At 40.3% G+C, this 18,466-nt stretch overlaps 1 protein-coding gene across 2 annotated transcripts in view; it reads right to left on the bottom strand.

The window, feature by feature from the left end:
* The window catches only part of LOC128373358 (serine/threonine-protein kinase 32C-like), an 87,099-nt gene that overhangs the window by 22,615 nt on the left and 46,018 nt on the right, over positions 1-18,466 (bottom strand). For both annotated transcript variants that reach the window (XM_053333654.1, XM_053333655.1), the window contains exon 3: positions 3,652-3,803. In XM_053333654.1, the coding sequence (XP_053189629.1) occupies positions 3,652-3,803 (152 nt within the window). The remainder of the gene's footprint in view (positions 1-3,651; positions 3,804-18,466) is intronic.

Below are 18,466 nucleotides of genomic sequence, written 5' to 3'. Positions count from 1 at the left end.
CGAAACCTTGCTTTTATAATGATGTGCTACACTCTGTAGGCCAGGGGATCCAATTCATTGCTACACCCTAACGCTGGTTACTCTCTGCTACTGGGTCGGGGGGGGGATTGACCCATGCACTTTGGGTTTTCAAACATATGTGAGGGAAAAAAGACATCAGTGACTTCCTGTGTGATGCAAATCCTTACAAGGATTTGTGTGGATTTGGTGCATTCAGCACATGATAGTCAATTTTTCCTCCTCCAAGGTAATCCATTCACTGTACCCTCAACTCCTACACATCATATCTATGCGGCGAGGGTATGGTCGCAGCAATTACTGTGGGCTGCAAACTTGACATCCGCCCAGCTTAAGGCAGCCTTCGCCCAAGCTGATGGGATTCAGTGTGGGCTTTCACAGGGTTTCTTCTTAATGAATTTCCTCTGTAGCGACGGACAGAGCTGTTCCGCACAGCAGAATTCAGGATGTCTCAATGAAAGCAAAACCCGCTTCGTGACTGAAAGCGCGTCTGTGTGTGTAGGTAAGAGATGGAGGAAAACCTTACAAATCCTTAGTCTGCAAGTCTTTTTTTTTTCTTTTTTTTTTGACAAAACAAATCAATGCCAAATACTTTCTTTGCACTGTCTTGCACACCCCTTCTCTCTACTTTTTCCCCCCTCTTTGTGATTGCAGGAATCATTACTTTCTCTGACAGCTGTTTGGTGCTTTTTCCCACATTCTCGCTGACTCCTGACTGTGTCTATGGCTCCCTCTTGGCATTGTATCAATAAAAACACTCCTGTGAAGCTTGATCAAAGCTGGTTTCTCGTGAGTTGCATCTTTTTTGTTTGTTTTTGAGAATAGGCATTTCCCCAAATCCCCAGCTGCTCTATTGCACATTCATTAATGATGTACCGAAGTGCCCAAATGCTAAGTGTCAGAAATCATAATGCTCTGTCTGACAAGCCTATGGATATTGGAAACTGTCTGATCTACAGGGAATCAGTTGAACGGCATACGCACACGGTGAACCAATTAGGTTGCTCGTTGTTATACAGTAAGGGAGACGATGAGAAGATGAAGCAAAGTTCTCATCAGTCCTATCTCATTACCTGGCCGGCTGAGATGTTGTCTCTCGCAACTGCAGCTAAATGAATGAGACAGTTAATGCGATGCATACAGGTGCAACACATAACAATGCTGTCACGCACATATGCTCACAGAATGTCTGCATAAACTGAAGCAGAAATAACAAACTTACCATAGACTCAAGCTATTAATTGATTTCCATTATGTCAAGATGTGTTCTCCTCTCACCAGTGTAAGACTTTCTCTGAATTATACATGTTCATGCAATGAGAAAACCCAACACAGGAAGGTTTTTAGTCCTTGAAGATGATCTTTAGGAAAGTATTATGTGAATCCAGCTATTTGGTGTGAATGGAACCAAACCAAAATGTGGTCAGGTTCTGACTAGTTTTACACAATGAGAGTACAAGTCATTGTTGAAGCACATTCTGCCAATCTCTGGTGGCTTTGCATAAGGTCTGGTGACGCTAACACATCAACACAGCTGCCCACGTTCAGCGTCTGTGCCTGCTATGCCAACAGACTCGTATAGTAACAGCTGCATTCAGACACAATCACACAGCTGGTTTCACGAACCATCTCTCCCTTGTCACACAGTCTGAACTGGCAGTGGCAGCAGCCTGTCGAGGACGTGCCTTTGCCTCGTGCACTCTTCACTGTGATGCTTTATTTGACATGCAGAGTTGACAGCACCCCTATGCTTTTCAAGAGGGCCAGTCAAATACATGTAGGCAAGCTCTGAGCAAGCAGATTGACAAAGCTGCTGTCTGAAGACTCATTAAATTTGTAGATTTTTCAAATTTTGGACCCTTTTGGGGTAACATTAGGATACATTGTTGTTCAAGCATTTTCAGCATTAGGCTTTTATTTGTAGATACAGGACGGGTGCACACAAAGGCAATCTCCTTTAAAGGGGTCAGTTTAGGGGTATCTAGTCTAGCGAATAGTTTTTAAGTTTAGCAATACCAGCGCCAATGATTGATGTGTGAATCCACATTAAATATAGTTTCTATAGCATGAAAAAAACGTCTATAGATGTCAATGAGCCTCAGAATTAAAGAATAGAAAGGTAATGGTTCCATAACAGAGTATGTGGATCATCTAGAGTAATGGTGCGTTCCATTTTTACTCAGAGGTCGGAATTTCCGAGTTCCCAGTTGGGAATTTCAACTGGATTTCTCTCCGAAGTTGGATATCCAGCTTGGAAGGTCGGAGGAACCTCACCAGCCCCAACCTCAAAATCCAAGCTGTCCTCATGCATCAAAAGTGTGAAAGTTGCCCAACTTCTATCTATGGACATGTTGCTATGTTGTTTGTATGCGTAAAATAAAGCGAAATGTTTTTTTTTTTATCAACTGGTATTGCTATCAATAGCTAACCTAGCTAGAACTGGTTTTCTGACTTCTTGAACACCTAAAACTCTAGTGTGACTCTGTGTGTCATTACCAGCTCTGACTCCCATCTCCTGAGGTAAATGGAACTGCTGATTCTGGGACCATCACAACTTTGGTTTGAGGGAATCTGGCTGAGCTCATGTTTTCTACAATATGTTCTCCCCGTGAGATTGACAGGCCATTTTTGGAGCATCTTTGTGCAGCCTACTTAGAAAGCAGACGAAGGAGGTGTGAAGTGTGAGGCTTCTCGTTCCCACATAGATGAAATGATACAGTTTAGCGTCTTTGTCGCTAATGGGCATTTGAAATAATGTTGGATGCAGAGCAGGAGAGAGCAGAGCAGCAGAGCACATGGAAAACTAGAACACAGAAGGCTTTGGCAGCAATACACTCCTGCAGGGAATTATACTATAAAAAAATACCCAGGCCTACTACTATACGCTCATTAAAATGCCCTCAGTTTGTTCTAGTACAGTGGCTTTTTCTAGCAGACAAAAATATCCTGTAGATTAAACTTAAATCATTCAAGACTTGATGAGGGGAAAAAAGGGGTCCAGAACACAACTTTTCTTTTGCTCATCTACTTACTAAGTATACAACCCATCATAATATATATGAAAAACAAAATATTGTGGCAGTAATTGTTCAGAAAAGATAGGCACGTGTAATATCATTCTACCAATTACGGAGGAGTAAAGTGCTTTGTGTAATATGCCATGAATGCCGTGCCAGGTCCCCAATTACATTTAGAAATGTGTCCCGCTTGGAGATGAGCGTTGAATAATGAAAGCAGCCTCCGTTCACCCACATATCAGACTCAAGGGAGGTGTGAGGTCATTTCAAACCGCAGTAATTATCAAATGTGTGCTTCATTGGCTCAGAGTCAAAAATGAACAGCCCAAAAATATCACTCTTGTGTAAATTGTTTCATAAGGAAATGTTGCTAAGTGAAACTAACAAAACTTTTTTTTCCTCCTTTGCTCAGTTCCAAATGTTAGAAAATAGAGTGCATGCAACACAAGGAACATAATATTCACCAAGAGGACATCTATTTTAGGGTTGCATGCACTCCTGTATTGAGAATCTCTTTTTTGGGTAAAATATACAAAAACGCACAAACAGACAGATCAGGCGACCGACACAGGCAAGAGCAGACCACATTGAAAGTGTAAAAACATAGGATAGTCACCAGAGATTTACTAAAAAAACATGTTCAATTTCCTGTAGGATCTCAAGCTCTCTAAAGACGTTTCGGACCTCATCTCTCTCTATGCACTGCTGTTTGTTCATGTACTTCATGGCGTACATCTTCTCCGTGTCCCTCTTTTGCACAATGCATACCTGCAGCAAGTAAAGATAGAAGGAGGGAGAGAAAGAGACGGGGGAAATCAGAAGAAACAAATCAATACATGCAAGCACATGATGAACATGTATGTATATAGACAGTTTGTAGATTAAATGTGCAAATAAACATACTTCATGAACACACACAATCAGATCTGACTGTAAAAGAAATATTATCATTGCTGAGGTGTCTAAGCCAAGTTTCTACTCCACAAATGTGGTCAAGCATCAAAATAGCCCACAGCGTCTTTCAGCTGTTGATTAATGACAGTCACTGGGATGGATACCGCACACCGATGCATAAAAATACTGACACGCCGAGCAACTCTAACAAATGTCCTCTTCAAAAACGGAATAAGTTTGTGGCACAAACCGCTTCCAAACAAGTCGTCTCGTTATGTATTTATTTATTTATTACAAGTTTTTTATTTCTTTTGTGGTTTTGTCAGGAAGTGGTTGTGAAAGGTCAGGAGTAGGACAAGACTCCAGAGAGGTCAGAGTCATTATAGTATCATTACTGTCAAACCGCAGTCGCTGAACGGATCATGCACCTATCTGCAAACCCTGCCTGGCAGACAAACAAAGAACTAATCTCCTGAGGTTGCTTATTTATCTTCTTTCATTCAGATACCTTTTCATTTTTAAATCAATGGCTGACGACATGAAAAGAAGATGGTTGCCGGATAGCTTTAGAATGGTTTCCAATCTATCTTGATACAAAGCTTACATGCTATACTGTATGTGTGCCAAGGGAGTTATTGGCCACTGTAATAATTCCTCTGTTCACACTGCCTCAATAGCAAATAAGTAGCAAACAACTCTCTCAACAAATTTAGAAAAAAAATAAAAAAAATTGAACCGATCCTTTAATGTGGTTTTACAGCAGCCTTCACGGGCTGGTAATATCTCATTTGTATGAGTGGGGATGCCACCAATCCTCACCACTGGCAGTAAAATGCTTAAGTGGGCCAGAGGGAAAACACAAATTTACACTAGCTTCAATTGCAAAATGACACGTTGCACAAAAAAAAATGTTGTTATGCCTTTATTTCTTTAACAGGATTTCTCCAATATGGTGTCTTCAATCAGGGAAAGAGAAGAATTAAGACAAATCTGGTGAGCTGAGCTAGATTTTTGGTAGACGCACAGCTGATTTCTTCATGTGCACGTTTATTTGGGTTTCTACAAGCACAAACAAGGTCGGAAAAGCATCAGTTCGGCAACAGGAAATATTACTCATCCTTGTAATGCACTTAAAATATGCCAGCCTTTGCTTCAAAGCTTAGATAGGGGGTGGGGGTTGAAATCTGATTACCGACCACCTGCATGTAAACACAGTCTCTGATCTCCTTCCTTAACTTGATTTCTCTCAATAACCTGGTTTTGTGCGTGCCACGTGAGCATGGTGAGTATGAAATCTATGCAAAAAGAGAGAAAGCTCACACCGTAATTCTCTGTCAAAGTGCTTCAGGAACAAAAGCTAACCAGCTGTTTTGGCCCAAAAAGAGAGAGAGAAAAAAAACAGAGTCCCACAACGGGCCGAGTGCAGCACTTGACCATCCTGTGAGGCATTAAAAGCTAAACAGCCCCCTGCTATTTCTGTTATAAACAGAAGGCCTTAGCTGGATTGAATTGTCCACTAAAACACAGGTCTCCTCATTATATTTTGAACCAGACAGATGGCTGTTATACAGCATTCTGGCCCAGATGCCAGCAAATAAAACGGACTGCAAAAAAACACAACATTCATCTCAGCTAGTTATTTTAGCATTTGTTCAGTCTTCAAGTCTTACAAAAGAGAAAAAAAAATCTCAATATGGAATGAATACCTCTCTTGTTTGCACTGCAGATGGATGTTTGTGCAGTTGTGCAGATGTATGGTTCAACATTGTTCATGAATATGGTGATATTCCCTTGAAATGAGTTGGAAAAGCAGTTTTCTGCCAAATTCAGTTGATCTCTGCACTGTAAACAAATAATAAATATAAAAAATGCTTCTGTCACATTCTTTTCATTGCACAGGAGGATTTATTCTTCTCTTGATTGAATCGGTGGAAATAAAAAGATTTTTATGACTGAATACCAAACTAAATGAGGTGTTAAAATGGACATTATCTGTATGGTGACAGAAGGAAATCTATGACACCGTCTATTTAATTGTGCTCTGTGGTTTCCACTCGAGCACAGATCTCAAATGAGTGCCAGGTCTGACTGCTCTCTCTCCTGTTTCCTCCGTCTGGATCTCCGAGCTCAGATTTTCCCTGCTTCTGTCATGTTCATTAGCTCATCACAGCTGAAATTCATCAAACTTGTTCCTCCTCATTCATTAAGTGTCAGATTATACTGAGGGAGAGACTGTCTGAGCAGCCTACATTGACTGCTAGCTCAATCCTGCCTCTCTTGGTTACTGCTGACTTGTCTGCTGCAGTTCATTCTTGGCACATATACGATTTACAATGATAATACTGTCAGGTTTTTGACTCCAAAATCTTGGTAATTTTTGAAAGAATGGGTTCTTGATTTCAGACAGTTAGACAAAGCAGGCTCCACATGTCGGTGACTGTTGATTTTGGGGGCTGATTTGATAACTGTCACTGGTAGACTTCATCAGGTGTAGCTAACAAGCTAATTAAGCTAGCATAAGTGCCATGAATTGATTGAAAAATGCCATCACTGCCTGGCCTTTCTAACATAACAACAGAAATGTATTAAAAATTAGTTGTGGTTTCTGGGTTACCTCAAAAGCAGTAAAGAGCAGGACAGGTTAGCATTAGCCTTAGCCCCATTTGTGAACTTAGCACTCTGCCTATCATGAACCATTTCTGACGTCACAAATTGCTACACAGTGGATGCTAGTCATAAAACAGCCTTTTTAAAATGTAACTCTATAAACTAAGGTAATTAGGACTGCTTGGAATTAGTAACACCCAGCTACTGCTGTAGCTAGTAACCTAGTTAGCTGGACATGCTAATTAATTTAAAATGAGTTGAGGCCAGGTTACCTCAAAACTAGTAAAAAAATGCAGTCACTGCTTGGCCTTCCTAACATAACAACAGAAATGTATTAAAAATGTGTTGTGGTTTCTGGGTTACCTCAAAACGAGTAAAGAGCAGGAAAGGTTAGCCTTAGCCTTAGCCCCATTCATGAACTTAGCTTAGTACTCCGCTAACCATGAACTTTAGCTAATGTTACCATGAACTCTGATAGCATTCATGACTTTCCTCCGCATGGGAAAGTACTACATAGCAAAAGCGCTAGTCATACCATACAATCTAATGAAGTTTGCGTTGCTTGGGCTTAGTAATGCTCAGCTACTGCTGTAGCTAGTAACCTAGTTAGCTGGACAACTAGCTCACTGTCATGATTCTGTCACTGTCTTTGTCTAGCTGCCATTCTAGTCCTCCAAAGACCCTCAGACTTTTCCCCTTATTTCAGTTTTGAAAGACTATCTAACATGATATTATTTAAGTTGCCTTTCTTAGTTAGCCTGTCTTTGTTTTCTTTCGGGTCTGAACTCACACAGCTTACAGTCTTAGGGTTTCTGTTTATTACAGATAAGAGAGGTTGTAGAGATGTGTGTGTATTTGAGTTGTATTCATGTATTCTGTAGCAGGTTCAATGCCCATGGGTTTATTTTGAAGAGCATTGTGTATCTGGATTTTTGTTTTTTCCTCCTGTGTTCCTAACCAACTTCCTTTTCTCTCTGCCCTTCAAACAATACACAAATGGACAACTGATTCTCATGTAACCCTTCAATCAGATTTCAGGTAAGAATCAATAAACCTTTACAAGGTATTGTTATCAATGTTGCTGTCACTATCTGTTACAGCAGACTTTCATTATTTCATGGTTGAAATACTTATAATGACTATTGTCCTTTTCCCTAAAAAGGAAATATACCATTATGTTGAAAAAGTCAAACTTATATGTTCAACACTAACATTTTTAATTAAATCAAAAAATCCCCATTGGATTCCAAGATTCCCAATCAGTTCAAGCATACCTCTTTTTTAGACTTTCTTATTTAGCCCTCAGCGATAACACGCAGCTCCAGGCCCTCCCTTATCCCAGCTCCCTCGTTGAGCTCAGCACAGACCCAGTTTCTCTTTGCTCTCAGCGAGGCCAGTCTGTACCATCTGCACTGTGCTAGAAGGTAGTCTAAATAAACTCCTTTAAATCTTGCAAAACAAGAATCCGAAAAAGTCCCTTTACCCATCCTTCTTTTGCCGTTAAGACAAATAAGACTTTTTTCCCCCACGTGAGCCGCAACCCATTTACGTTTGAGCAATTTTTCATGTCGGTGTCACATGGGAACAAGAAGCAGAGTCAATTTTTAGAGACACTGGCATTTCACTGGCTCAGGACACATTTTGGATAATCTCTTTAAGGCACTATTGAGAGCGTAAGCAACATTCTTGGGTAAAGCTTGCCAAAGGTTACATAACTAAGCAGAAAGTACATTTTCTGTATAGTGTGAAACCTATGAGTGACTGATGAAAAACCAACACCTAATCTGGATAAGTAGTACATCACTCAGTGGATATTGCAGTTATTTCTTATTACTGGTAAAGAACACTGTTTTCTAAGAGATGATGGTGATCTGTTAAGTTGAACACAGCCCTGAGGAGAGTGTTTTTAAGAAATGGTCCTGCTCACATCTTCGTTATGTGGAGAACTTTGAGATGAATGTTCACTGGAGAGGATTATCCATTTCAAGTATGTGAAGTCATAAGATGAAATGAATGGAAAGCATTACTGATCATAAGGTAGGAAATTAATCTGAAACCATACAGCATAATTTAGAAAATGTTAATAATAATGTAAAATGCATACTCTCAATTTTTAGCATCATCTTTCAGCTTCCACTTCTATTATTCTTTGAATTTTTCATAAGGTTTCATTCAAATGCAGGGGTGTGCACTGGATGGGAGCATGGTGGCTCAAGCTTCTGCCCCTTTTTGCCCTTTTTGCTCCTCTGGGCCAAATGAAAAATAATTATTATTCCCATTACCCCTGCTATCCTATTCTTGTAATTAATGTTGCGAAAAAGCATTTCCAGCTCCCATTCAATAAGCCATGATGTCATCATCATTACTGTAAGCATTCATTCCTTTTGAAGATTAAACTGAGAAGAACATCTCTTTTTCTTTGTTTGTTGATGTACATTATGTAGATATTAGGTGATTTGCTGAGCAGTTACGGTTGGATTACACGTCAGCCTGAAGCCATGAGCTTTAAAGTGCTTCTCATTAGTCAGTTAGTTGGTGCAGAGTGCACCACATGAGGGCTTGAACCCCTGTGAAGCGTACATTTCTTTTGAGGTATTTCTGCCCATGTAGGATCTCTGTGTATTACTGACTTAATCAACTTGTACTAGATATCTTGGAGCTCGTTGTTGCTTTGCACTGTAGACTAAATATGACTGCGGTTAGATAAATATAGCTTTATACATGAACCAATGTTGCACATTGTTTACAGTAACTAAGAGCTGAAAGGCAGAGAGAGATATATTTGAGACCCCGTTTTCAAAGCTGATTTCAAATTGGCAACCAGTAGGTGAATCAGCATAAAATATAAAGTTGCTCTATTCTGATTAAGCTACTTGCCACCCAAAATGTCATTTTGTCTCAGTAAGTTAAAGTTTTCATTGTCTTGAGACTTTAATTTAGAAAGGATTCATGTTTTCCTGATCAGATGTCTTTCAGTGTTGCTGAACATACTATTCTCTGTGTTCATGAGCACAGAGTATGGCATCACATACAGCTATTTTTAGATCCTCTTTATTAATTGTGGTCAGCGGTGTAAAAATGTAAAACCCAGCATTTCCCAACCAATCAGATACTGCACTGTCAGTCATCTCAGAGTAGCTCCGTCTTATCTAGAATCCTCAGGAGCCGGTCAGTGGAGTGAAATGATGACTTTTAAAAAGGATTTATTCATATATTCATAGAGCGTATTAGCAATTCAATGCATTAGACCAGTTTAGTATGGAGCAGAAAAAAAGTAACAATTTTGAGGCGAGATGTGTGAGGCTGAATGTTTTGCAATCTATTTGCATATGAATGGACACATTTTCACCTGATTGAAATCGGTTGAGATGGAAGATTCCTGCGATCGCTTTGACATGCTGCTTCAGGACCGATGCAGGACACAGTGATGGCTTGTGAGACCGATTGCCTCTGAGCAGTAATGGACACTAAAGTGTCCCTAATTAATTCTGTAGCATTATCTCCAAAATGCTAATGGTCGGCACGAGCCAAGCGTCTATTACACTGCTGGCTAGGTTTCCATTGTTAAATTCTAATTTGGGAACACCTGCTATTCAGATTCTCTTTGAATATTTGTCAGAGATAAAGGTCATTTTGTTTTCCAAGAGGCAGGGTGGAAGCGAGGGGCGAGTCCCGATTATGGTGCCAAATCTCTCCGCTGGTTGGCTGGCATCTGCAGGAAGAGCTGGCTAAGAAATTGGCACATTCACCAGACGAGACTCTGCATTTCCTTACCTGGACCCAGAATCAGTTTCCATCAAAGGAAAGTCACTGTGCTGTCTACTGAACAACTTAAAGGAGCAGTGTGTACGATTTAGTGGCAATTGCACATTACAACCAAATAAATACACCAAGCATGTAGAAGAACCTACGTTAGCTGCGAAAAATGTAATGGTCCCTTTCTAGACACAGTGTTTGGTTTGTCCATTCTGGGCTACTGTAGAAACGTGGCGGTACGAGATTGGCAGGCTCCATGGAAGAGGACCCATTCCTTATATAGATATAAAGGGCTCATTCTTTGGTAACAAAAACACGGTTCTTATTTTCAGGTGATTATACACTAATGAAAACATACTTTTTAATACTATGTCCCATTTCTGTCAAGTCTGTTTCAGTAGATGCCATTAAATTCTACACACTGCACCTTTAAAAGGATAAGGTAGAAGATATTCTATATCTTAGCCATGTCAAAACAATCCAACTTGCTAACCTGTATGTGGAATGACACTATCCAAGCCCAATGGTTCATAAATATATATTTTCATTAAAAAGCTAGATAACGTCTCAAAACTGGGGAACATATCACCCTGTGCAACAGTGAGGCTCACTGATGTATTTTTAATAGTTTTTGGGCAACAATGGAGCTCCATGGCACAGAGGAATAAGCTGTACCAGGCTTAGGATATAGACAATACTCATCTGTCTTCTGGTGTTTTCATGGGATTTGTTGACAATAAGAAAAATATAGGAAATATCTAAAGATATTTAAGGTGCTTTTACTTGTATTCCCTTGTTTATCGTGACCTTTTGAATACAGTAATGTATGGAGACAGGTAGGGATGAGGAGGAACAGTGAATGTGTTTTGACCGGCTGTATTTACACAGAGCATGAAGGTAAAAAAAAACTAGCTGTTACGCTCCAGGTGACAATATATTCAGTGCTGCAGCTGTCAGGCTGTACTAGTCCCATGCACGGAACTCAAATGGTGTTGCGGTAAATGGGCAAATACAATTCAAGTGGAAAAAAGGGGGCCATTCATAAGGGCTGTGTCCAGGGTTTATACTTGGCTCCGAATTCCAGATTTGTCTCCAAGCCGTGGGAGGGGACGACAGCGCTGGCCCGAGGTGAGATGCTGTCACAACGTTGGCTGTAATCTCTGACCACCAGCTGCACATAGCACCTGTTTATCTCTGCTAAAGAGAGCTTTTTAGAGTAGACACACACACATAGACAGCCACACACGCACACAGACATGTAAAGGCAAGACCCATCGATTTCTCTCTGGACAGTTTTAGAAATGTGGAGTCACATGATGTAAAGGAATTGGAAGCAGAGGACAGCGCACAGATGGGAGCACCTGTCTGTCTCATGAGCATCCTCAAAGAAACCCTCCTTTTCATCACAACTGCTCCGTCTCTCAGTTTTTAATAGTTTTGAGCTATGGAGCATGGAGCTAACTTTGTTTTTCTGCAGCACGATCATTATTTAATCAGCGCTGAGAAAGGAGAACAGCACTAATAACGAGGAGCTCAGCAGGCTGTTTCCTGGAGTTAATCTGCGCGGCGTCAGCCAGGGGCGCCTGGCAAGGCAGAGAAAACACGTTCCTGCCATTTTGAACAACACGTTCAAAGTGCCGCAATTCTAAAAAAAACCACAACAGTTTTTTATCCACATTTTTGAAAAAACTTTTGAGGGTCCCTAATGAGGTGATACGAGCAGCAATTACAGGATAACAAAGGCGGGGTCTTCCATGCTTTGTGATGGGAGCAGCTACTTGTAAACTCGTGTTTAAAAAGCAACAGAAAACCAAAAAAAGTAACAGTAATTCATTAATAATTCAGTATTTTCACAGCCTGTCAGACACTGCACAACAAACCATGCAGCCTGCTGACAGAGTACAGATTATTCAAAGATACCGTAATTGATGATTAACTGTTAACAAAAAAAAGGGGGGTGGACATACGGTATGGGCTTTATTGCAGCGTCAGTAATTTGAAATGTATACCAGATAAAAATATATACAATTCAGTCTAAGATCTCAAACAACAACATGGTCCTTCTTGAATATTCTTGAAAATAAATCCCTCTGAGAGTCAGTGTGACCTATCTGCCAGTGTGACCCATCTACTGCAGATCATGAGGCTAATTATATATTTCACTGAGATGCTCCATCCAGCTCTGACTTGAGCCTTTTTACCCCGTTGCGAGATGGGCGGATGAAGTTCATTTAGGAGGTTATTGGATTATGAATCCGCAGAGCATCATCCTCTCCACTAAAAAAAAAAAAGAATCATATTTACTGTGGTTGAAGAAATAGTTTCTGAAAGTGACCGGTGTGTGTTGAAGAATACTAATTTCAAAACATCAGTCCATTAGGTCATGCAGGTAATTCCTTTCCCTGACTTAATTAAACCCAGCAGATGCTTTTTCGTTCAATTTCATTAAAGCCTCATTTGGTCTTGGGGCGCCAATAGTCCTACAAGAAAAATAGTTCAAGAGCCCGTGATGAAGAGCTGTTGATTACTGCTTCTATTAACTAACGGATTTCCAACAATTTGGTGTCATGCTGCCAGATTTATGCAAGAAGATGTATGGAAATAAACTGGAACAATAAGACATGCCTACAGGCAAGGCCTCAAACTATGCTCAAAATAGGCATCAGGGAAGTTCATTATTATCCTTTAATAAAGTGTGATATCCATCATGGCAGCGGTATTAAACACTACAACCTACATATTCTAGACATTTATCTCTCAGTTAGGCTGAACAATGAGCTAACAGGTAAGAGTGTAGCATGTGATGCAGAGTAGCAATTAAAGGGTTGTATTGTACTTGTAAACCTTGGCAGGACCCTAAGGGGCTCATGGTTAGTTTAGAAACAATACAAGATGATTTGTTTCATCTAATAACAGAGCTGGGTGAGATTAATAGATTATTACAACACAAAAGTAAAGCTTGTATGGCTTTAGAGTGTTGTATTATTATTATATCTCCTTATTTGTCCCATTAAAGGTATTAGTATGCAAGAATCATTTTTATGGGTCATAATTTATTCTTTTTTTCTCCCCTTGTAACTGACAGAACAAAATGCAAATTACTCTCTCTCAAATGAGCAAATTAATCATGTTGTTTTCTGAGCAGATATTTATCAGCAGTAAATGAAACTGAAATCCAAGATGAGAGAACAATGTGCTCACTAAAATGAAGAATCTCTAATTTTCGTGGCAAATGTGATAGTGTTTCAGATTAGTTTCACTATAGAAAATGAGCTGGTAGATAAAAGCAACATCAGAGCTGCATAATATGTAATATGAAGTAAGGGGAGGACACATCCACTCCAGTTAATGTTGTTTCAGTTGTTTTGTTATTGAGAGTCTTTATATCTTAAAAGGATGGAAGGATACTTTTAATGTAAGGTTTTTTACAGTTTATCATGTAGAGAGTCGCAGGGAAGTTGGATCCAATCTCAGCTGACATTGGGCAAGAAGTGGGATACACCCTGGACAGGTCACCACTTAATCACAGGGTATATATAGAGACAATCATTCACACTCACATCCACACCGACAGGCAATTTGGAGTCACCAGTTAACCTAACCTCCACACTTCTAGTCTGGGGGAGAACGTCATTGGGAGAACATGCCAACTCCACATAGAGGGGCCACAGAAGATGGGTTTGGACCCAGAACCCTCTTGCTATGAGGCGACAGTGCTAAACACTACTACCATTGTGCTGCCCAAATTTCCAGGAAATGACCAAAGATAATTCAAATGAATGCACATTTCCATCCACAGCCATTACGTGAATATTAGGAGATGGTTTACTAAGATAAACAGCTGGTGGTGCTAATGTTCTGGTTGGGGGACCATTAAACTATCGCAGGAGATGAAGGCCCAACAAGATGATTTAATTAAAGGGCGCCAGTCAAACATCAAATGGTGAAAGAGAATGTTGAAAACATGATGGAAGTATCACATTTCTGTTTTGTGTATTGAATGAATATTAGTTTCCTCATCACTCCACAAAGATCCGATGTCATCATGTAAGTAAGTTTGTTGCCATTGTACTTTTGCACATTTGGCTTTTGTCAGCATTTTCATGTTTTTTGCCCTACTTGAAAATGCAAATAAAACCAGTGTCAAACTATTTCAGAAGAGCACATCAGCTATTTTTGTATTGCACTAGCATTAATGTTAGAGGACTTTTAAAAGACATCTAAAACAGAACGTTGGTGGTTAAAAATTAGTGCCGTGCTTAGTCCCCAATATGAGTCAAAGTCAAAGAACACTGGGTCCCATGCTTCCCATAATTCAATTTGATAGTGTCTTTTGTTAGAATCCCAGACCCAAGGCTCCCTAAAAACCACAGAAGACATTACAAAATTGTTTTTAGAGCCTCAGTGGATAAACTGGTAATGGAGTTTGACATGTAAAATCAGCGGAGAGATAGTTTGCTTTAAAATGACCCTACACCCAAAGTCATGGATTATCCACTTGTGTATTTACAGTACCACAACCTCATTGGTCACAATTAGACAATGACCGTGAGACCAGAAGGTTGACACAAGGTCTTGGGGCGGACTCTCTTACCACTCGGACACTTTCATGGATTATTAGTACTATGTGGGTATCATATCTCTGGGATTCATAGTCCTATAAGGTATCGGAGTAGGCTGACCTGAAACTTCTCTCTCTCTGTGTCCTTGTGTGCCCGGCCCTGTAGGTGAATCTCAACAAATAAAAAAGTCCAAATTCCCCTTCTGCCGCTCTAAATCTTTTATATGTTCAAAACAAGTGATCTGCAGCTCCCCAGACATCTGCCTCAGCCTCCAGCTCTTCTCCGTCTTACCCAGACCTCCCTCTGCTTAATCTCAATGCTATGTGCTCCTTGAATACGTGCACTTATTAAATGCTTATTAGCAGAACAAATCACTCAGCCGCAAAATAAAAAAAATAAATAAAAAGCTCTTTCATGTCGCGCTTCAAAGCGAGGCGTCACTGTTAAATCCCAGGGTTGGCCCACATGTTGTTTACCTTTACAATCCGCCTTCTTCTTCCTCCTCGCTCCCTCCGCTCTTCTGCTATAGTTAGCAGTCCTATCAATTGTTGTCAGAAGGTCTAAAGCTCCTGAGACAACAAGGCTTGCAGAGAGGGAGAAAAGGGGTAGGGTGTTAAATTTAGTGGACTTAGTCAGGAAGCTGCGGATTTTCTGTTTTTCTAGGTCAGGTAAGTGCCAAGTCGGCCAGAAGCCTCTGACTGAGACACATGGCGAAGCACGAACAGATAGAAGAGTGGAGGGGAAGGGAGGGAGAGAGAGACCAGTGTGTGTGTCTCCTCCTAAGTTCAGTGGAAATCTACTGTACATCATTCTCAAGCCCCTCTCATACATTCACTGTGACCCTGGAGTTATCGGACATTACCAGGTGGAGCTGTAATGTGCGAACAGCAATGTCCAAATCAGTCAGACCGGATATTAAAGGGGCTTTACCCTGCCAGCTCCCTGGTTCAAAGTCCATGTAATGTCTGATTGAGCCCAGGTGTGACTACAGAAGAAGAATTCACAGTGAGTGATTGGGCGTGTTGATGATGCTTCTATCATGCGACTGGTTATGAATAAACGCAGCAGACCAGCTAAGCTCCATTGTCTTGACTGGGCCTGAACAAAGGCCACAGGAAGAGCGCCAGGCTTTGAAGCTTATTTGCCATAGCGGCCCAACTATGTAATTACAACATCACGTGATGCTATTAGTAAAGGAGTCGTTGAGTGCCACAAACTGCGCAAAATGACTCGTTTTACTAACAGAATTCGATCCGTTTGGTCCGATCACACTTTGAAAGTCCAGAAGAGCTGCATGATTAGATTGTTTTATTCTCATTCAAGTTAGCCAGAGTCTTCCAAAACTGGAGTTAAGAACTTGCTCCATGGGCCCAATGGTGTGGAAGCAAAGCAGAAGAAGAAGAACCTGGAAGAACTTTTTTTGGCTTTGTGTGCCATGGAGCAGCTTTCATAGGAATGAATGGGCTACTGTATCCAGTTCTGTTTGTACATCCATGGCCTGAATGCTTGACTGAATGGGAGAGACGACTTCCTGTGATTTGTCAAATAAATATTATAAATATTCCTGGTGAAAAGCTTAAAAACACCATATTACAGATGGAGCGTAGTTTTTTTGTTCTGTCCTGTCTTCTGCACACTCTACCCAGTTGCCACTCCTCACCTAAGCCACGTCTTTCCACATCTGACATGGACAGCCTCCTGTCTTTCCACATTTGTGAAAGAGAGTAATATATATGTATATATGAGAGAACCATTTCAGCATGTGTTTACTGCTGGTAAGATTGGTTCAATGCTCATCGTCAGCAAGCAGCGATTGGAAAAAGAGCTTCATGAGTACAGGATAACCTGAAAACATGCACGCACGCACTCTTGATCTAGCCAATGTCGCAATTGGGCAGGAGTGCTTTGAGAGAGGAGAGTGAGGCAAACGCACTTTCAGGGTCTGATGAACATGTCATCCAGGGAAAAGGAGGAATACTTTGCTGTTTCATTTGGTTCATTCCACTGGATGTCTTCTGCTCCGCAGCTGCTGCTGTCAGCCTGCAGGAAATGAAAGTGTTTACTGAACCTGGCCCTCCATTTGCACAGCTCCAGGATGCACTATTACGCCAGGCGCGACCATTAATAAGAACAGTCATGGTACAGACTTCCCTGAGACTCACTTGGGTGAATCTCTATAGTACAAAAAAGAAGTTCTCTTTGCAAATTTAAAAATCATCTCAAATACATTACATTACGTTTTGTGCTGACACACATCAGAGCCTCACATATGCTGTGTATACATAAACACATAATCCTCTGACAGCCTGAGAGTTGAGAGAAAATTATACAGGGATTTGTTGTCACCAAGGGGAACGCCTGAACAGTGTGAGCAATGACTCCATGTCCATAACAACAACCAAAAAAGTAAGTATGGATATAATATTGGACTTTTTCTCCCTCAACAACAAGTGGCCAAAGAGTCTCTGCTCCATCTTCTAAATGATGACTTTCTTTGTGTTTTTCTTCTTCTTATATAACAGCTAACTGAACATCTTTAGGTTTTGGACTGTTGTTCAAACATAAGACATTCAAAGACTTCCTCTGTGAGAAATTGGATTTTTTTTTTTTGTCTGACATTTCAAAGACCAAAACAAAAACAAAGCAACTCAGGGTATCATCCAATACTGAGGATACCAGTACTAACTAACTGCATTTCACCTAAATGAGTTCATTTTTTCTATGTAAGGTAACAAGGGCTGCAATTATCTATCAATGAATCTGTGAATAATTATTTAAATTCATTGTTTTGCCAATAAAATATCTAAGAAAATAGTTAACCCAAAATATTTCGACTAACAGTTAGCAGCAAATCTTATAAGATGAACATATAAGAAGCTGTCATTTTTGCTAGAATGGTGACTGGAAACCATTATCCAAATAGTTTCCCATTGATTTTCTGATCGATTTATCAACTACTGGTTTGAACTCTAGCTGTGATGCTAAAAATGGACTCAGCAGGCTGCTGTGACTGATATGAGTGTAACTGATAAAACACTGAATAATAATAGGACAAAACTGTATCTATCGTGGCTCAGTCATGTCATGGCTCATACCCAATCCATTTAATATGGTCAGTATTGGCCCCACTACCTAACAGTATCAGATTGGTGATTCACAGTATGACGCACACTTCTAATTGTTGTGTTTCATGTTGAAAAGAGAAGAAAATAATGCTCATGATTCAACTGATATGAAACTTCTAAAAAGCCTCCTGGCTAAAGACCCCAAATTGTTGTCGGAGCACAAATATTTAGACAAGACTTGCCTTGAGACTGTACTTACATCCAATTTACATGAAGCACACAGAAGGACTTTGAAGTCACTCGTGTATGAAGGTGGGGAAAATATAAGGACAGCGTAATGAGGATTACATGCATCACAGGATGTAAAGGAGACTAAAGATGCACAAAAAGTGCCTGAAGGCTTATTGGAGTATATTCTCTTTAGGTTTCCCAGAGGTGTAACGGCATGTTTCATTAAAGGTGGAATATCTCATACATATTCATCAAGGTGATGAATGGAAATACTGCTGTAACTCCTTAATATATCACGTCTTCTTTTAAAATTAAA

The sequence above is a fragment of the Scomber japonicus genome, chromosome 14 (genome assembly GCF_027409825.1).
Source record: "Scomber japonicus isolate fScoJap1 chromosome 14, fScoJap1.pri, whole genome shotgun sequence".
Classification (NCBI taxonomy): domain Eukaryota; kingdom Metazoa; phylum Chordata; class Actinopteri; order Scombriformes; family Scombridae; genus Scomber; species Scomber japonicus.
The sequence above is the reverse complement of the archived record's forward strand: the minus strand, read 5'-3'. Positions and strand labels throughout refer to the sequence as shown.